The following is a 17,735-nucleotide window of genomic DNA, read 5'->3' as shown; positions in this document are numbered from 1 at the left end:
AAGGATGAACTAATATGCCCTCCTTCCGCAGGGCAGCCGCCACCACCACCATGATCTTGGTGAAAGTGCGCGGAGCCGTCGCCAACCCGAACGGGAGGGCTATGAATTGAAAATGCTGGTCCAGGATCTTGAACCGGAGTAGGCGATGATGCTCCTGGCGGATGGGGATGTGCAGGTAGGCCTCCGTCAGATCCAGGGAGGCGAGAAACTCCCCCCGATGTACCGCCGCGATCACAGACCGCAGCGTTTCCATGCGGAACCGGACCACCCGGAGGGACTTGTTGACCTCCTTTAGGTCCAGGATGGGTCGGTAGGAGCCGTCCTTCTTTGGCACCACGAAGTAAATGGAATAATGGCCCGAGCCCACCTCTCCTAAGGGCACGGGCGCAATAGCGCCGATCTCCTGAAGCCTGTCTAGCGTCAGCTGCACCGCCCTGCGCTTGGGTCCCGATCCGCAGGGGGAGAAGATGAACCTTCCCTGCGGAGCGCGGACAAACTCCAATGCGTAGCCGCGTTCTATGGTGTCCAAGACCCACTGGTCTGATGTAATTTGCGCCCACTCCTGGTAGAACCACGCCAGCCGGCCCCCAATCCTGGGGACGGCGGAGTGGGCGAGCCTGGCATCATTGCGAAGATTTGGGAGAAGGGTGTCCCACCCCGGGGGTGGGGCGCGCGGGCCGGCGCCCGCGAAAGGAGCGCGACCAGGGCTGAGACCTGGGAGCGGAGGACCTGGAAGCCGCCGGTCTGTAGTTCCTGTAGCGGCGTTGTGCCCTGGCTCTGGTCCGAGATGACGAAAACGCCCTAGAAGAGCGATATCTGTCCTCTGGCAGCCGATGCACCGCATTTTCCCCCAGGGACTTGATGATCTGATCCAAATCCTCCCCGAAGAGGAACTTACCCCTGAAAGGCAGGGAGCCTAGACTCGACTTGGAGGACGTGTCCGCCGCCCAATTGCGAAGCCACAGCAAGCGCCGAGCCGCCACAACCGAAGCCATGGATCGTGCCAGCACCCTGAACAGGTCGTACGAGGCATCCGCCCCGTACGCCACCGCCGCCTCCAGCCTATCCGCCTGGGCGGCCTCCTCGGGAGGCAGGGCCTGGGACGTGAGAAGTTGTTGTACCCAGAGAAGGCTCGCCCGCTGGGCGAGGGAACTGCACATCGCTGCTCGCATCCCCAGCGCGGAGACCTCAAAGACCCTTTTTAGGAACACTTCCAACTTGCGATCCTGCGTATCCCGCAGGGCCGCTCCTCCCGTCACCGGGATCGTCGTCCTCTTCGTGACTGCCGACACCGCGGAGTCCACCTTTGGCACCTTTATGAGATCCAGGAAATCTTCAGGCAGAGGATACAGCTTTTCCATGGTCTGTCCGACCTTCAGGGAAGCCTCCGGGGTGTCCCACTCCCTAGTGAGAAGCTGGAGGAAAGATTCGTGGATGGGAAAAGCCCGGGCCCTCGGACGAAGAGCCGCCAAGACCGGATCCCCCTTCTTCGACGAGGTGACAACCGCGGGCGCTACCGGCGCGGGCAGATCCGGTGGAGGGTCCAGGTCCAACTCCTGAATAATCAGCGGAATCAGGTCATCCAGTTCTTCCCTTTGGAAGAGACGCAACGTGCGCGGATCTTCTCCCTCCGGCGTGGAGTCCGCTAGGCCCAAGTCCGTGACATCAGGGTCAGGAGCCGTTGATCCGGTCGCCGCTCCCACCGGTCCTGGGGGAGGCCGGACCCGAGTGGGGGGGTTGGGGGCCCCCACTCCCGTCAAGACGGGGGGGGGGCCTGGGAAACAGTCGACATCCGGGGTACCTTAGCCGGGGGGGAGGGTCCGCCGGGGCGTCCAGCCCCTGCAAGTATGCCGTGTGCATCAGAAGAATAAATTCCGGGGAAAACCCCAGCCTGCTCAAGGGGGCTCCGGACGACGGAGGGCCCGTTGAACCCTGTCCCTGTGGCCCCGGTTCCGGAATCAGGGTCGGGGGAGAAGCAGCCCCGGCTTCTCTATCTTCCAGCGCTCCCTGAGACCCCTCAGGGCGCTGTGTACTCAAAATGGCCGCCGTTCCCGCCAGGAATGGGGGAGGGACCGGCCCATGCTGCCCGGGCAAACTGGGGAAGAAGGTAAAATCGGTGAGGGCCTGCGAGGTGCCCTCCCCCCCGGGGAGGCACCGAGCGCAGATGCCCTCCCGAGAGATGCGTGACCCCGGCTCCCCGCAGGCCGAACAGCGAGATGGCCGCGGCATCGAAAACGCGGGGTAGCAGAGACCGGCAGCGAAAACAGCGGTAAAAAATTACCTGAGCCTCGGGGGGGGGGGGGGCCCGCGAGAGAGCGAAAACGGCGCTGCGGGGGGGCCCTATCGGCCTGCACTGCCCGCCGGGAGAGAATCCAAATGCCTCGGGGGGGGGGCCCTCCTGGCCGCGCAACCCGCCGAAAAGACGTCCTTCCTGCCTGCCACAGCAGCCCCTGAGGAGCTGCAAAATGGCTGCCGACACGCGAAAATCAGCACGGAGAGGCCGGCACCACCGGCATCCGCGAGACACAGAAGGAGAGAGAGAGAGCTGCAAAAGAAAATACAACAAAACCAAACTTGCCCCGTTCAAGCAGCACAGGCAAGAGAGAGACACAGAGGGTAAGAAAAGAAGGCAGCTCCTTACAATTGAAAACTTTTTCAAACTTTTTTTTTTTTTTAAATACCAAAACTTGATCCAAAGACACACAAATAGGCAGAGGCCAAAGTGAAAAACAAGTAAGAAAATCACAGGGAAACCTAGCACAGTAGGAGAATACCCGGATACCCTACTCGCATCTGCTGGAGTCAGAAGATACAGAACTCCTGCAGAGGGGGTAGTGGTATATAGGGTGACGCCCCCTCAAAGTTTGTGCTGACTCCATCTGCTGGAATGGGAGCATAACCCACGGTCTGGACTGATCCAGGTACGTACAGGGAACATGTTTTGAAACAGGAGCTAATAAACCAGGGCCAGCTCCACTACTGCTTCTGACATGAATAAAGTCTCCCTGGTCAAGAATTGCCTCCTTGACACAAAATGGCACCTTGCTCTACCTAAAGCTGAAGCAGCTAACCATACACTGATTCTTTTGCCCTTTTAACATGCCCATTGGCGTGGCCACCTGTGTCTTTAATCTTATGTCATTTTGTGAGAATTACTGCACAAGATTCCTTCACAGTACAATATCCCAGTCCAAGTCCTCTTGAACAGAGGGCATCATTAATCCAAAGAAACAATGTGATGTCAGCTGCTAGCTTCGGTCTGCCCAGCAGTGACACTGGTGGCTTTATGATGCTTGAAATGACTAAACTGCTGGAAACGGCATGTGTCTTAAGTACACACTTTGGTTATTTTGAAAAGTACCATTGTTTTTTTCAGCACACTAAGCTGCTCATAACCAGTAGAGAGCAATGCATACAGCATACATTTTCCCCAGAGAGAAGATCAGGTATCCCAGTAGCATTAAATGTTCTAGAAACCTATCAGAACTGCCTTAAACTATTGCTCTCCAAGACACCTAAACAAAATTATCCTCACCTAGAAGTGATATGACACTTATTACATCTTATCTAACTGCCAAAAAGGAAAAATCCAGACTATCATCATATGCCCTAAGCCTGAGAAGGAAGCTTGTACTTACCTGTCTGGGTTAATCAAAGATCGAATTGTAATAGCAGCCTTCAGGCGCTGCTTGACATCCAGATAGCTAGAAGGCTCATCAAACATGAAGCTGAGAAAATAAAATAAAAATACTTCAGACAACTTTTAGAAAGTATCTCTTCAAATATCAGGTTTCTAGAACTGTGTTTACAAGCAACTAATTTTACTCTGCTTCTAAAATGTATAAGACATTTATGTGTTTAAATGTATTAAATCAAAACTGGAAAACATGATATATTTTATATGTACATATACAAATTACTGTATGTTTTATGATTTTTCTAGTGTTTTACCATGTTTTGAACATACTGTGCAAAATTAATGTTATTAATTATTCTTCCACCATGGAATATACAAAATTGCCAAAGGCATTCTTTACAGAGTGTGCAAATTTCCAAAATGTGTCCATATGAGAGATGCTGGGAACGCAGTCATCAGTGAAAGAGAAAGCATGATCATCATTGTACATGTCAATTTTATTTATTTATTTAAAGTTTTTCTATACCGGCATTCGCGATGGGTATCGCATCATGTCGGTTTACAATTAACAAGTGAAGAGGTAACAAGAGGTCATAAATAACAATAAATAACATAAATTATAAAGGTAGTAGTAATAGTAAACAATATACAAGTGAAAGTTAAGGGTTGCAGTTACAATAAAACAAGGTAGTAATATAACTTGGAACAGAGAAAAGAAGCTGGGGTTTTTAACTAGATACATATGATACATATATGCCTATCAATGCATTTGAGGTAATAACGAATTGCCCTAATGCTGTGGAGTTAAATTGTTATGTTAAGGTAAAGTCAGAGTGATTAGTCAAAGACTGATTCAGGTTCAGTTTAGGTCAGGAAATGCTTTCATTTTGTATGTGTACAAGAGGTGTGTGTACAAGAGGAGACAAGATGTGCGCAAAGAGGGAGAATGTGTGTAAGCAAAACTGCAGCTTCGTATTTGAAAGTGAGCTTGAATTTGTACATTGTGTGTAAAAAAAAGGTGCATAGGCGTGCCAATTTTTGTCTGTTTTCTCTCAGCTCAGGTGCGTTACATTCCAATGCTAAAGAATGCCTAAAAAGTAACAAATATTGTTGAAATATAAACAGATGGAAAGCAAATCAGATACTAGAATATTCTTTGGCCGATGAGATAAAACATTAGCTTGGTTTGGATAATAGTAACAACTCTTCCACTTAGCTATTTCAAATCAAAGGAGGGACGTGCCCAGCTGAGACAATACTGCAAGACAAGGCAGCAGTCACCTCCCAAATAGATTGTAGTTCATGCCCAACCTGAGTTCTCAGAGTATTCTGAATGTGTGTGTGAGAGTGTGTATCTATATAGATAGTAATGCTATGTATGTGTGGATAACCAACTAGAATTTGATAGTGTGTGTATATCTATATAAAACACACATGAATATTCTGAATACATACAAATTATGTGTTATACATTATGCCTAAACACCAGTTTGAAATCCTAGATGCCTCATGAATAGTGAGGTATTGAAAACACAACAGAAAGAGGTCAAAACAGAAATGTTAAATCCTACAAGCTTGCGCAGGTGATATACTAAACACAAAATATGAATTCTCTTTGCTTGTGTTCATGAAATACTCATCTTTTATTTAACAAGCCAAATTTCTTTGGCTCCCACAGCCTTAACTGTGATCCTTCACCTGTCACACCATCAGCTAGCAGCAATGATTGAAATGGCTACAAGAGCTTGTCATTTCAACTGACAGAGGCACTGTAACTGTTGGGTGAAGGATACAGAAGATCTCCCCCAACTCCAGCAAATCTTATTGTAATTACACACTGTAAGAGTATAGCACAAGCAGATTTGGAGAAAAAGAACCTAGGATTTATGACAGTCATGAAGGGGAGATCAACTGGGATGGACTATCCAGTACGGCTACTTTAAAGAAAACAGGCCATGTGCCATATAGTAAAAATACAGGGAATGCAAAGACACGACAATCATACGTACATATCAGCCTTCTGAATGCACACAACAGCGCAAGCAAACCGCTGCAATTCTCCTCCAGAAAGATCTTCCACGTTCCGCTCTTTTAGATGGGTTAGATCTGCAACAAAGAACATTCCTGTTTCATGTCCGACAGCATGCATGCCAGACAGCACAATAAAACATGCTTTTAATTATAGACAAAGTTGCTAGTTTAGTACTCTACTTTAAACAAACACGCAGGGGCTCATTTATCATGCCGCTGGTAAATAACACCTGGCATGAATAATTTAGCACTGGATGAAAGCATTATGCAGGTTAATGAAGCATGGTATTCTCAGAAATAAAAAAGCAGCCACCATTGTGCTGTATTTAAATGGACAGCAGTGGGGTATGAGCATGAGAATCGGCACTGGAGATGCTGATTGCTTTGGTTTAGAACCTGAGATAGGCCTAAAAGTTAGCAATGGGTGCCTGCAAGTGTTGGTGGAGAAAGCTGAATGACTGACAATATCAACCTTAAGATTCCTCTTTACACACGAATGAACAGGTCTGTAGGTCATAAACCACCAACCTCTGCAGCTTTACTCCGTCAAGGGATCAAATAATGGTGCTGACGAAAATAGCACAAAGTAGCAAGAAAAAGAAAATGAAAAAGCTCAAATCCAAAGAATGAGAATAGGAAAATTGGTTCTTACATGCTAGTTTTCGCTCTACCCACAGATCAGTCCAGACTCCTGGGTTTTGCCTCCCTGCCAGCAGAGACTAAAAGTTTCAGTGGCACTGTACATAACCCAGTGTGCCATTTGCAGTCCCTCAGTACTGTACCCAAGCAAAAGATGACAACTACCACCTTAAAGTTCTCAGCAAACTTTTAAGCAAACTCGCTCCTCTCCAACAAAAGAAGGTGAAGTTGCCCAAGAAGACAACGGAAAATTCATTTCCCAAATTTAACATAAGCAATCAGCACTGAAAAACCTCCAATTTGCACTATATACAAAGCAAGAGTACGAGCAGCGGACTCTCCCTCCCAGTAAATGGGTGGGTCTGTGGACTGATCTGTGGTACTACAGGAATGAAAATTAGCAGGTAAGAACCAATTTTCCTTTCCCTGTACGTACATCCCCAGTCCAGACTCCTGGGATGTACCTAAGCTCCCCTTATGGAGAGTTCCGCTTGTAGAACACACTCACCAAAGCACATGGAAGCTGGATCCCCCACATCCAAGCGATAATGCCTAGCAAAAGTGTGCAACCAACTTCCCAGCAGCAGCCCAGAAAATTTCATGTGGCAACACCTCTTGTGACTCACACCACTGAACCCCCTGGCAGCGGGTGCCCTTTTGAAATTTAAGTGCACCACTAAACACCCTGGCAGCGGGTGCCCTTTTGAAATTTAAGTGCACCACTAAACACCCTGGCAGCGGGTGCCCTTTTGAAATTTAAGTGCACCACTAAACACCCTGGCAGCGGGTGCCCTTTTGAAATTTAAGTGCACCACTAAACACCCTGGCAGCGGGTGCCCTTTTGAAATTTAAGTCAACTCAATCGCTTCCTTCAGCCACCACACAATTGTAGCCTTAGACGACTTACTTCCCTTCTTTGGACCACTCCAATCATAAGTGACCTTTAGATACCTCAATAATGCATGCCTCCAATCTAAAAGTCTAATCTCCCCTGCTTGAGTAGAGGAATCAAAATCCATAAAGCTGGAAGCTCTTCTAAAATGGAACATCAAGACTACCTCAGGCAGAAAAAAAGGCACCATGCATAAAGATAGCCCCAAATCAGACATCTGTAGGGAGGAATCTCAACACAACAGTGCTTGGAGCTCCAAAATTCTGCTTGCTGAACAAATAGCCATCAAGAAAACCACTTTAAGAGTGAAGTCCTTAACCAAAGTTTTCTTTAGTGGTTCAAACCAAGCCTCACACAATCCTCTAAAAAGACTAGATTCAGATTCCAAGATGGACAAATGATCCGCATCCGAGGACGCAAGTTCTTAGTTCCCTGAAGGAACTGTATAACATCCGGATGTGAGGAGAGAGGATACCCTTGCACCTTACCCCAGAGACTCCAGGGCCTCTCGAGCCACTGCCCGATTCTTGATTCCGCCCTTCATGGTTGTAGTCCACCATCACAGCATTGTCTGATAGGATCCAAACTGGATGGCCATGTAACCTTGGCACACAGGCAAGCAATGCGAAATGCACCGCTCTTGTCTCAAACCGATTGATAGGCCATGAGGCAACCTGTTTCAACCACTAGCCATGCGCCAACTGATCTTGCCATGCTGCCCTCCATCCAGAGAGGCTTGCATTGGCAGTGACTATTATCCAATTCAGAATCTCCAATGTCACACCACGCTCAAGATTGGTGCGAATAAGTCACCATGAAAGACTGTCCCTAGCTTCCCTCTCTAACAGAAAAGGAAGATGAAACTTTTCCAATAACAGATTCCAGCAGGAGAGAAGTGCCCCCTGCAAAAGCCGCAATTGTGCCAGTGCCCAATGCATTAATTCCTGATGTCGATGCAAAGGAACTCAGGACTTGTAACTAGTCCCAGACCCTGGGCACCGAAAGCTCTAGCAGAAGCCCAATCTGACTCTGCAGTTTCAGCAGTCTCTCTCAGTGAGATACACTCTCTCTGCCAGTGTGTCGAACTGAGCTCCCAGATACTCCAGAGTTTGCAAGAGAATTAAAATGGCTCGTTGCTAGGTTCACCAACCATCCTAGAGACTTCAAGCACATCGGTATCTTTTGTACTGACTGTCGACAGAGGCCACCTGATTTCGCACAATGAGCCAGTCATCCAGATATGGATACACCAACACACCTTTCTCTTTTGCAATGCGGCCGCCCTCACCACCATCACCTTGATGAAGGTACATGGGAGCCATCGCCAGCCAAAGGGAAGGGCTCGAAACCAAAAATGTGCCGCCTTAGGACTATGAACCTCAGGAATCCCTGGTGCTCCGGTCTAATGGTTATGTGCAGATACGCCTCTATCAAGGTGAGAGATGCCAAGAAGTCTCCCGTGTGTACTGCTGCTATGACGGGCCTCAGAGTTTACCTTCTTTAAATTCAATTCCTCTTGAATTGGACATGGAGGTAAAAGAAACCAGGCGTTTAACTTAAAATTGACCTCTGACCACACTAAACATGTTCAGGTTCTGATCCAACGGACTTGGGCCACAACGAGTGTGTTTAGAGTCTAAGCCAACAAACTCGGTAACATATCTCTGTGAAAAAAGGAAAAAAAATCTGAACAGAGTCCAAAGTGGTTCTCAAACATATGCAATTTCTCCCTCTTCTAGATGTGAGAAAGCCAATTCCCCATCGGAATCCTCTGATGTCTCATGAGCCACACCACTTTGAACATTACCAGGGACAGCCTCCCTGTGGCATTTGCCCCCTCTGACTGACAAATGGGAGGCTCGAGCATACAGCAAAGACAAATGGGAGGCTCGAGCGCCCAGCAAAGGCGAAGCAACCTACATAGTAGGTTGCTTCGCCTTTGCTGGGCGCCTCTGCAGATAGGTCTGCAGACTCTGGAATCATTCCACCCAGGAGAAGGAGGATGGATCTGTACTGGAGCCCATAGGCCCAAACTTGCTCTCTCCATGAAGCTTCTGCCCTTGGAAAAATGGAGAAGGAGAACTGACCATTGCCTTGCCTCCCATTCCACTCCCCACCATAGACTGAGGGAATGTCCCAACATGGGCAAAAGCTGTAGTAGTCGAATCGCTTTCAGCTTTTAAACAGTGCTGATACAAATGGAGACAGAGTGAGGACTGAAACTGCTATCAGATAGCAAACCTCACAGATAGCAAGGCGCTTGGACTTGTTTGTCCCCGGCGCCTAATTCTCCAGAACACTGGCTCTAGGCAGCCTCCTATGCGCATACCAATGCCACACAGGCGTAAACGCATACCCCTCCAGGACGTGCGCAAATACTTGCTCAAGACTAGGTCATGGTTGCACGCACACAAGTACCTGCGCAAATACATACTCATGTCTAGGTCGCAGACATTTGCACTTAAATCTAGGCTGCGACCTTATGCACACAGGTCCCTGCACATGCAACCGCCACGGAGAATGCACACACATGCCTCCGCACGTGGGAAAATAACCGCTGCCGCGGCCTACCACACAGCTAAGCAAAGCCTACCTGTACCTTCAGGGCGTTTAAGCCAGGATCTATTTAACATCCAGCATCGAAAATCACCAGCTTGAAGAGTTTCTCAACAGTTCAGACCTCTTGACTGGCCGAGAATTCATGGAGAATGGGGCCAAGAGCCAGCATACTGCTAAATACACTTTGCGTATAATCAAATTAAAACTGGCAGGAGACCTCTACCAGTACCAGAGACAACGCCTCAGAGCAAGTGCCTCTTTGCACCTTTGTGGGACAAGGAACTGCCGGTGACAGTCGAGGAGGGGATTCCCCTGCCTCTCCCGCAGACGCAGCCATTTCTGAGCTGACAGGGAAAGCCTCAGCACTAGACCCCGTCATCTGCAAGGCTTGTTCTACCAGTACGGTCATGCTCGGCGCAGACTACCCTGAACGCCATGCCGCTTTTGCCACGCACACGCTGTTCCTCCTCACACCTGCGGCACCACCAGCACCCTCAATGGCAAATAGGGAACAGACCCTCAGCGCCACGGAGCAAACACCAGATCTCCTCTGCAGGCAGAGAAGCTGCTGAAAAACCTCATGGTTGAACTCCCTGAGCTGCTAAGTTAGCTTCCTCCCCGGAACCCCACTGCTGCACAGATTCCTTGTTCTCTCTTTTTTTTTTTTTTTTACTCTCTGCCACATGGCAGATCAGAAAAGAGCCAGACCCCTGGCTATGTTTGTCTCCTTTTGCGACTCAGCCCAGGACAAAATGTATAAAAGGGATACTTCTCTGCTCCACTGGGCTTGCAGTGCCGAACTTCCAGCAGATTCTACCGCTGTCTCATGGGGGATGAGGGAATTGGACCACCAGATGTCCACCTCACGGACCTCCGGACTGAGCTATCAGAAGGGTCACCAGCCCCCCTGCTCATCCACCTCAAATCAGGGGGATGGCCCCACCAGGGCCTCACAACCCCCTGGGAGGATCCAGAAATTGTCTTAATTTTTTTTTTCCTCTCTCTCTCCAGACTGCAGGTTTTACATCATCTACTGGAGACAGAGAAATACTGAGGGACTGCAGGTGTCGTACTGGGTTATATAACAGTGTCAGTAAAACTGTCTCCATCTGCTGGCAGGGACACAAAACCCAGGAGTCTGGACTGATCTGGGTAGTACAGGAAAATTTTCAATTAAAGAAAAAAAAAAAAGACCAGCTACTACATTTGAAATGGAGAAATTACTTACCTGATAATTTTGTTTTCCTTAGTGTAGACAGATGGACTCAGGACCAATGGGTTATATGCTCCCCTGCTCACAGATGGAAACAGAGTCAGGTTTTAAAGCGGACGTCACCTTAGATATACCCCTGCAGTGACCTCAGTATTCTTTTCAAAAGCCATTGTGGACATACTCTTGAACAATCTTGATTAGAACTTGACTAAAATCTGACTCTGTCTCCCATCTGTTAGCAGAAGAGCACATAACCCACTGGTCCTGAGTCCATCTGGCTACACGCTAGGAAAAAAAATATTACACATCATGTATAGAAGCAAACAATCCCAAAACACTATTTAACTTAGTGAAATCCATTATCTACCCCTCAATCCAATACCCTAATGCCAGCTCCTAAATTGAACTCTGCTATTCATTTGGCAAATTCTTTGAACAAAAAATCCAAACCATTGTCGCCACATTTCCCACCATGCACCAAACACCTACACCTTGAAACTGTTGCAAGTACTGAAATCATAAATATTTCCAAAATGAAACCATCCACTCATCCTCTCTCACCTTGCCCTTTCAGTCTTTTCAAAACTACTAAGGAAAACATTGTGCTCCCAGAAGCCAACGGTCAACTCCTCTCTCAACGGCCACCTACTAGATAACCTAAAAACTGCAGCTGTAATTCCCATTCCGAAGAAACAAAATGCTAATTCAAATTTTGCTGATTTTTTACCTATTTCCTCACTTCCATTCCTTGCCAAAATTCTGGAATATGTAGTCCTGACCAATATCAATTTGGTTTCAGACCACACTACAGTATTGAAATGCTACTATTCTCTAGCACAGATACCATTCTCTGCAGATTCGACTGTGGAACATCCTACACTGCCATCTTTCTTGACCTCTCTGCATCATTAATCACCAAATTCTACTGACCCGCCTATCCCATATAGGCATCTCTGGAACTGTCCATAACTGGTTCAAATCGTATCTAACCAACCGATCAACAAATTTTCATCAATCGTAATCATTCAACATCATTTGAACTAGAAATGAAAATTGGTTCTTACCTGCTAATCTTTGTTCCTGTATTACTCAGGATCAGTCCAGAGAAGTGGGTTGTGTATCCCTACCAGCAGACAGAGTCAGAGAGCAAAACTTTGGGCACTGCCATATATACTATAGTGCCACCTACAGTCCCTCAGTATTGACTTGTACCCAAGCCCACCGGTACTAATTAACATAAAGAACGGACGAAAGGAACTTAGCCAAATGGACCAGCCCTTCATCCTCAGAATACAGGTAACCGAACCAACCACCAAAAAACTGCTCCATGAACTATGTCTGCAAAAAACGGAGCCCCGTGCAACGAACATCAGAAAGATAAAACACTCAGTAAGGCTGTCTTTTGGTAGCTGAAGGAAGACTCGGGCCTCTGGACTGATCCGGAGTACTACAGGAATGAAAATTAGCAGGTAAGAACCAATTTTCATTTCCCTGTACGTACCAGGATCAGTCCAGAGAAGTGGGATGTACCCAAGCCACCCTACACTGGGCGGAACCCGAAAGACCCGCAATCAGAACACTCTCACCGAAAGACCATCCCCTCCGCAGCATGCACGTCCAGACGATAATGCTTAGTGAAAGTGTGCAATGAAGACCACACTGCCGCCCTGCAGATTTCCTGAGGTGACAGTAACTGACATTCTGCCCAGGAAGTAGCCTGGGCCCTAGAGGAACGAGTGTGGAGACCCAACGGAACTTGGCGCCCGCGGGCTATGTATGACGAACAAATGGCCTCTTTAATCCACCGAGAAATGGTCGCCTTAGATGCCTTGTTGCCCTTCTTCTGGCCACTAAAAAGAATGAACAAATGATCGGAACTCCGCAAGTCATAACTTCCAGGTAACGCAACAAGATGTGTCGCACGTCCAGCAAATGCAGATCCCTGCCCTGAGAGGAATCACAAGACCACTGAGGAAAGCCTGGCAGCTCCACCATTTCATTGACGTGAAAAGCCGAAACCACTTTCAGAACGAAGGATGGAACCATGAGCAAGGACACCCTATCATCGTAAATGCGAAGAAAGGGATCCAGACATGACAAAGCTTGTAACTCCGAAATCCGACAAGCCGAGCAAATGGCTACCAAAAAAAACGTCTTTATGGTTAGATCCTTCAACGACACTCTGCGTCTTTATGGTTAGATCCTTCAACGACACTCTGAGGAGAGGCTCGAAAGGGGAAGCACAGAGCACCCGAAGCACTAGGTTCAAACTCCAATCTGGACACACAGAACGGATGGGAGGCCGCAAGTGCTTAACCCCTTTAAGAAACCTAGCAATGTCTGGATGTACTGCCAGCAAGCAGCCTGCAAACTTGCCAAGCAATGCACCAAGAGCTGCCACTTGAACACGAAGGGAGTTAAATGCTAACCCCTTAGCAAGAACCTACTGCAAAAAGTCCAGGACCTGTGGGACATTCACTGCTAACGGATTGCAGAAGCGCTGTTGGCACCATGCTTCAAACAGCTTCCACACTCGCACATAGGCCATAGAAGTGGCTGGGCGTCTCGCCTGTAGGAGTGTAGAAATGACCTGTTCGGAATAGCCCTTCAAGCGTAAATGTCGCCTCTCAAAAGCCAAGCCGTGAGAGAGAAGTGATCTTCCCGACCCAAAAATATTGGACCTTGCCAAAGTAGGCGCGGTAGATATGCGAGCTGTAAGGGTCCCTCGAGAGCCAAGCGAACCAGATTTGCAAACCACGGTGACGCGGACACTCTGGAGCTAATACTACCACCCTGGCTGGATGGAGCTCTATGCGATGGAGAAACCTCCCGATGAGAGGCCAGGGAGAAAAGGCATACAGTAGAATTCCCTTGGGTCATGGGCACACCAGAGCGTCTAGCCCCACCGAGCCCGGCTCCCACCAACGGCTGAAGAAGCGCTAAGTCTTCAAAATTCTCCCTGGTTGCCATCAGATCCAATTGAGGCACGCCCCACCTGGTGCAGATGAAATTCCACACCTCGAGATAGCTCCCACTCTCCTGGATCGAGCTGTTGGCGGCTTAGGAAGTCTGCCTGCACGTTCTCCACTCCCGTGACATGGGAAGCCGTGATGCCCTTGAGATGGCATTCCGCCCAGGCAAAAAGAAGTCGTGCCTTGAGCGCCACCGCCGGACTTCGTCTCATTGTCTGAAAACACTCGAACCATTCTGCCCTGGATCCAGGGTAGAAATGCTTGTAGGGCCAGGCGAACCGCCCTGGTCTCGAGGCGATTGATGGACCAGGACCCTTCCGAAGGGGACCAAAGCCCTTGCGCAGATCTGTCTGCACATACTGCCCCCCATCCAGTCAGGCTGGCATCGGTGGAGATGATCATCCAATCCAGATGGTCTAGGTCCACCCCCCAGACCAGATTGTCACGCGACAGCCACCACGACAGACTGGCTCTGGACTCGGGGAGCAGCAGCATAGGAATATGGAACTGTTCCAACACCGGTTTCTATCGTGACAACAGCGCAGGTTGTAAGGGACGTACATTTCCCCGGTCCTTCACAAACTCCATTGGCTTCCTGTTAAGTGGCATTTACAATTTAAAACTCTAATGATTCTTCACACAATTATCTATAGTAATACCACCTCCTGGCTCTCTGGCTTCTCTTCACATATACACACCATGCAGGAATCTCCGCTCAAAAAACAAAGTTCCATCGCCAAAAACTACCAGACTAGTTTCTACCAGAGAGCATGCATTCTCAATTCCACCAGAAATCCATTTAATCTCAGATAAGAATCTGCTCAAGAAAGTCAGCAAACATTATCTCTTTATTCAGGCCTTTCCAGATCTATGCAAAACCTTACCAGTGAATTAGTCCTTTTAGTTCATCTCTTATTTATTGATTGTCTCCAAGCTATACCTGTATTTTATTTTGTTTAAGATGTTTTGTGTCTTATTTTACTTATGTGTATTTTAAATGATGCTATATATGTTACATTGTAACCCGCCCCGAACTTTGGAGGAGGCAGGATATAAATACTTTTAAGTAAATAAATAAATGTGGATATTGCTTGAGCAAGTAATTAGGTTCAAGTCTCCTTACCAAGCTGCTGACAGACAACAGTCTGTGTCTTGGTTTCATCCTTTCTATCCAGAATGGTCCCTACAGTGCCCTGGAAGGACAAAAATTTCGAGTCAAAAGCAGCATTGACGACTGCAAAGGCCCCAGGGCACCTTATTAAAGCCCACTAACAGGTCTGCGTTTAATGATATTCACAACAAATATTCATGTAATTTACTTGCATAGCAGTGTTACTCATGCACATTTGTTGCAGACATGCTTTAAAAAAAAAGAGAGACCTCCCTGCAACACTCAGAAATTAAAGTTTAACACCCCTGGCAAGCAATAGTAAAAATTAAACCCAACAGAATTTCAAGCACGCAGGGAATCACGTTATACTAAAATGTAACGCTCAGAGTGGCAGATCTGGTTGTCTGGATGAATGCCGGTGAGTGGCATCACATCAGCTGTACAAATATCTCAGTCAGGTCATAAAACAAATCGGCTACTTGCTCCACCCCCAAGTCTCTTGCAAAGCTGTGCAATTACCCCACTAACCTTAGCAGCCTTGGGAATCTGGTCCACATACTGGGGCTTGATTATGGCCTTTAAGTCATCTTCCAGGATTTTGGTGAAGTAGTTCTGTAACTCGGAGCCTCTGAAGTAGGTCAGGATTTCTTGCCAATCAGGTGGTTCCTACAAAGACATGTCAAGTGGGAAGTCCAAAGAAAAATCTATTATGGTTTTCATTCACTGTTAAAATGACTACCTCAACCTCATTAGTAAGACTCGGGAAAATCCCTGCACCTGGAGTCCTGTGTGGGTGTACTTTTAGAGGGTAATGGGAAAACTAGGCAAGAGCCCCCTCATTTAACAATTGTTTGATTTTCACAACGCCCACATAATGTTCAATTCATAATAATCCTCTTTCACATTTGATTAAAAGTTTTATTAAGTCTTTTAGGTGAGGAAACCTGGTGTTACAATTAAGATGGAACATGCTTGGAATCAGCTTATAAGGCAGCCCTTGGGATTTCGCCTTCATTTCATAATCTTTGCTAAGTTCTATGCAACTGGTGAGCATTGCTACATAAAGGGTCTGTTCTGAATGAGCTGAAAACTCAAAAGAGAGGCGGCGGAGGAAACCGCAAAACACAAACAAACATTTTAAAAAAGGCTGTTTCCAAAACTATAGCACTGTTTCCAAAACTATAGCTGTTTCCAAAACTATAGCACTGATACAGGGTTAAATGTAAAGCAATATTAAAAAAAATATATATAATGATCTTACAAGCAGGGTTAGTAAAGCTGTGAAGATCAACACTGTGCAGGGCAGTATTTTCTGCCAGGGCACAAACCCAGGACCTTTTTGGACTTGCTTTCTTTTCCCCATTCGGAAAAAATGGAAGGTGGAGGCCTCTGCTGGACCCAAGGCAGTATGTTTTTTTTTTTTTTTTAATTTATTTAGAAAATTACCATGGTTCCCTGCACCACCAAATGTTCCTGTTTACCTGGATCTAGCTAGTGCCAGTAGAGGAAAATTGGTTCTTACCTGCTAATTTTCGTTCCTATAGTACTGCAGATCAGTCCAGACTCCTGGGTTTTTTACCCCTGCCAGCAGATGGAGATAGATAAAAGTTTTTCTGACACTACTATATAACCAAGTGTGCCACATGCAGTAGTCCCTCAGTATTGACCTGTAACCAAGCCAAGATGTAAAACCTACAAATTTAACAGCCTTCCCCCTCCGCAACGAACAGGAGGATGGCGGTGCTATAACCTACTAGAAAAACTCTGTCCCAGAATATAATTAAAACAATGAGAACAGCATAGGGAACTTAACTTTGCATTACAGACAACCCACCAGAACGAGCGGCTGCCTCTCCCTTCTTTCCCACGGATGGGTCTCTGGACTGATTTGTGGTACTACAGGAACAAAAATTAGCAGGTAAGAACCAAATTTTCCTTTCTGGTATGCATCCAGATTAGTTCAGACTCCTGGGAGGTATCTAAGCCCACTAAACCAGGTGGGACCTGGAACGTTCCTCTTGCAGAACGCTCTCACCAAAGCATGCAGAAGCTGGAGCCCCGTCATCCAAGTGATACCTGCTGCGCCTTGGCCCAAGAGCCTGTATGCTAACACGTCCAACGAGCCCTCAAACTGTCCAGCACCGGCCGACCCTTACAGATGTAAGCTGATGCTCAATTGTAGCTTTGGCCCATTCCAGAGAAAAGGTGATCCGACAAGTGAAATTCATTCATGACCCTCAAATGTAGCAACCCCCGAACATCCAAAAGCCTCAGCTCCCAGAGTTTGATTCACATGAAACCCTGATACCACCTTTGGGAGAAAAGATGGTACCGTGTGCAAAGTCTCCCCGTCTCTGAAATCTGCAGAAAAGGATCCTGGCATGACAGAGCCTGGAGTTCCGAAGTTCTCCTCGCCGAACAAATGGTCAAAGAAACACCACCTTAAGAATCAAATTCCTCAAGGTTGCTCTCCTCAAAGGTTCAAACGGAGCCTCACACAACTCTGAATGCACCAGGTTAAGACTCCACAATGGACATGCATTCCTCACCGGCAGAAGAAAATTCTTTGCTCCCCGAAGGAAAATGTATGTCATCCAGATGCACAGACAAGGTATAACGCTGTACCTTACCCCAGAGACAACCTAGTGCTGCTACCTGGACCCTCAGAGTTAAAGGCCAGA

At 47.4% G+C, this 17,735-nt stretch overlaps 1 protein-coding gene across 1 annotated transcript in view; it reads right to left on the bottom strand.

Moving 5' to 3' along the window:
* The window catches only part of ABCE1 (ATP binding cassette subfamily E member 1), a 91,795-nt gene that overhangs the window by 40,966 nt on the left and 33,094 nt on the right, over positions 1-17,735 (bottom strand). Inside the window, exons 6-9 of the mRNA XM_029600470.1 lie at positions 15,583-15,720; positions 15,067-15,136; positions 5,647-5,743; positions 3,639-3,728 (exon numbers count right to left, since the gene is read on the bottom strand). Coding sequence (XP_029456330.1) covers positions 3,639-3,728; positions 5,647-5,743; positions 15,067-15,136; positions 15,583-15,720 — 395 coding nt within the window. The remainder of the gene's footprint in view (positions 1-3,638; positions 3,729-5,646; positions 5,744-15,066; positions 15,137-15,582; positions 15,721-17,735) is intronic.

This window comes from Rhinatrema bivittatum, chromosome 1 (assembly GCF_901001135.1).
Source record: "Rhinatrema bivittatum chromosome 1, aRhiBiv1.1, whole genome shotgun sequence".
Lineage (NCBI taxonomy): Eukaryota > Metazoa > Chordata > Amphibia > Gymnophiona > Rhinatrematidae > Rhinatrema > Rhinatrema bivittatum.
Note: the sequence above shows the minus strand (reverse complement) of the source record. Positions and strands in the feature narration are given on the sequence as shown.